Source organism: Calidris pugnax, unplaced genomic scaffold (assembly GCF_001431845.1).
Source record: "Calidris pugnax isolate Ruff unplaced genomic scaffold, ASM143184v1 scaffold341, whole genome shotgun sequence".
Taxonomy (NCBI): domain Eukaryota; kingdom Metazoa; phylum Chordata; class Aves; order Charadriiformes; family Scolopacidae; genus Calidris; species Calidris pugnax.
Genome location: NW_015091149.1, coordinates 1,447,794 through 1,448,896, shown reverse-complemented (window position 1 = coordinate 1,448,896; position 1,103 = coordinate 1,447,794). Strand labels below are relative to the sequence as shown.

At 63.9% G+C, this 1,103-nt stretch overlaps 1 protein-coding gene across 1 annotated transcript in view; it reads right to left on the bottom strand.

Moving 5' to 3' along the window:
- Positions 1-25: 25 nt before the first annotated feature.
- NR1D1 (nuclear receptor subfamily 1 group D member 1) overlaps positions 26-1,103 on the bottom strand; it is a 5,347-nt gene continuing 4,269 nt past the window's right edge. Inside the window, exon 4 of the mRNA XM_014959088.1 lies at positions 26-928. Within this exon, the coding sequence (XP_014814574.1) occupies positions 26-928 (903 nt within the window). The remainder of the gene's footprint in view (positions 929-1,103) is intronic.

Here is a 1,103-nt window from a genome sequence, read left to right as displayed (position 1 = left end):
CCCCCCAAGGACCCACATACCACCCTCAGCTCCCACCTGCCGAGACCAGGACGACGGCGGTGAAGAGCCCCAGCTCCTCGTCGCTGAGGTCCAGGGCGCTGAGCTTCTCGCTGAACTCGAACATGGAGCTGAGGAGGTCCCCCATGCCCATGCCCCACAGCTCCTCCAGGCTGTACTTCGTCCGGCTCATGAACGTCACCGTCTGCTCCTTCACGTCGAAGAGCGAGGCGAAGCGAACCATCAGCACCTGCGGCACACGCGGCAGCGTCAGCAGCACCGTGCCAGGACCTGGGGGGCACCGTGTCACACCAAAGGGCATCCTGAAATGCTGTGGGCTACCGTGCGATGCCGTGGGGCACCATACTGGGCCGTGGGGCCCCATACCGGGCCGTGGGGCACCATACCGGGCCGTGGGGCACCATACCGGGCCGTGGGGCACCATACCGGGCCGTGGGGCACCATACTGGGCCGTTGGGCACCATACTGGGCCGTGCTCCATGCCACAGCTCCCACGCTGTGGGGCACTGGTGCAATGCCATGGGGTGTCGTGCAATGCTGTGGGGCTCTGTGCCAACCTGTGGGGCTCTGTGCCAACCTGTGGGGCATTACCCAATGCTGCAGGGCACCATACAACGCCATGGGGCTCCGTGCCACGCGGTGGGCCTCCGTGCCATGGGGAACTACGCAATGTTGTAGGGCAAGGTGGCCATGCTGTGGGGCTCCGTGCCACACTGTGGGGCACTGTGCAATGCTGTGGGGCTCCATGCCGGTCTATGGGGCACCGTGCAATGCTATGGGGCACCATACTGGGCTGTGCTCCATGCCATGGCGCACTGTGCAATGCCATGGGGCTCTGTGCCAGTCCATGGGGCATTATGCAATGCCGTGGGGCACCATACAATGCCATGGGGCTCTGTGCCATGGGGAACTACGCAATGTTGTAGGGGAAAGGTGCCCATGCTGTGGGGCTCCGTGCCATGCTATGGGGCACTGTGCAATGCTATGAGGCTCCATGCCAGTCTATGGGGCACTGTGCAGTGCCATGGGGCGCTATGCAATGCAATGGGGCTCCATGCAATGCCATGGGGCACCATACAAGGACG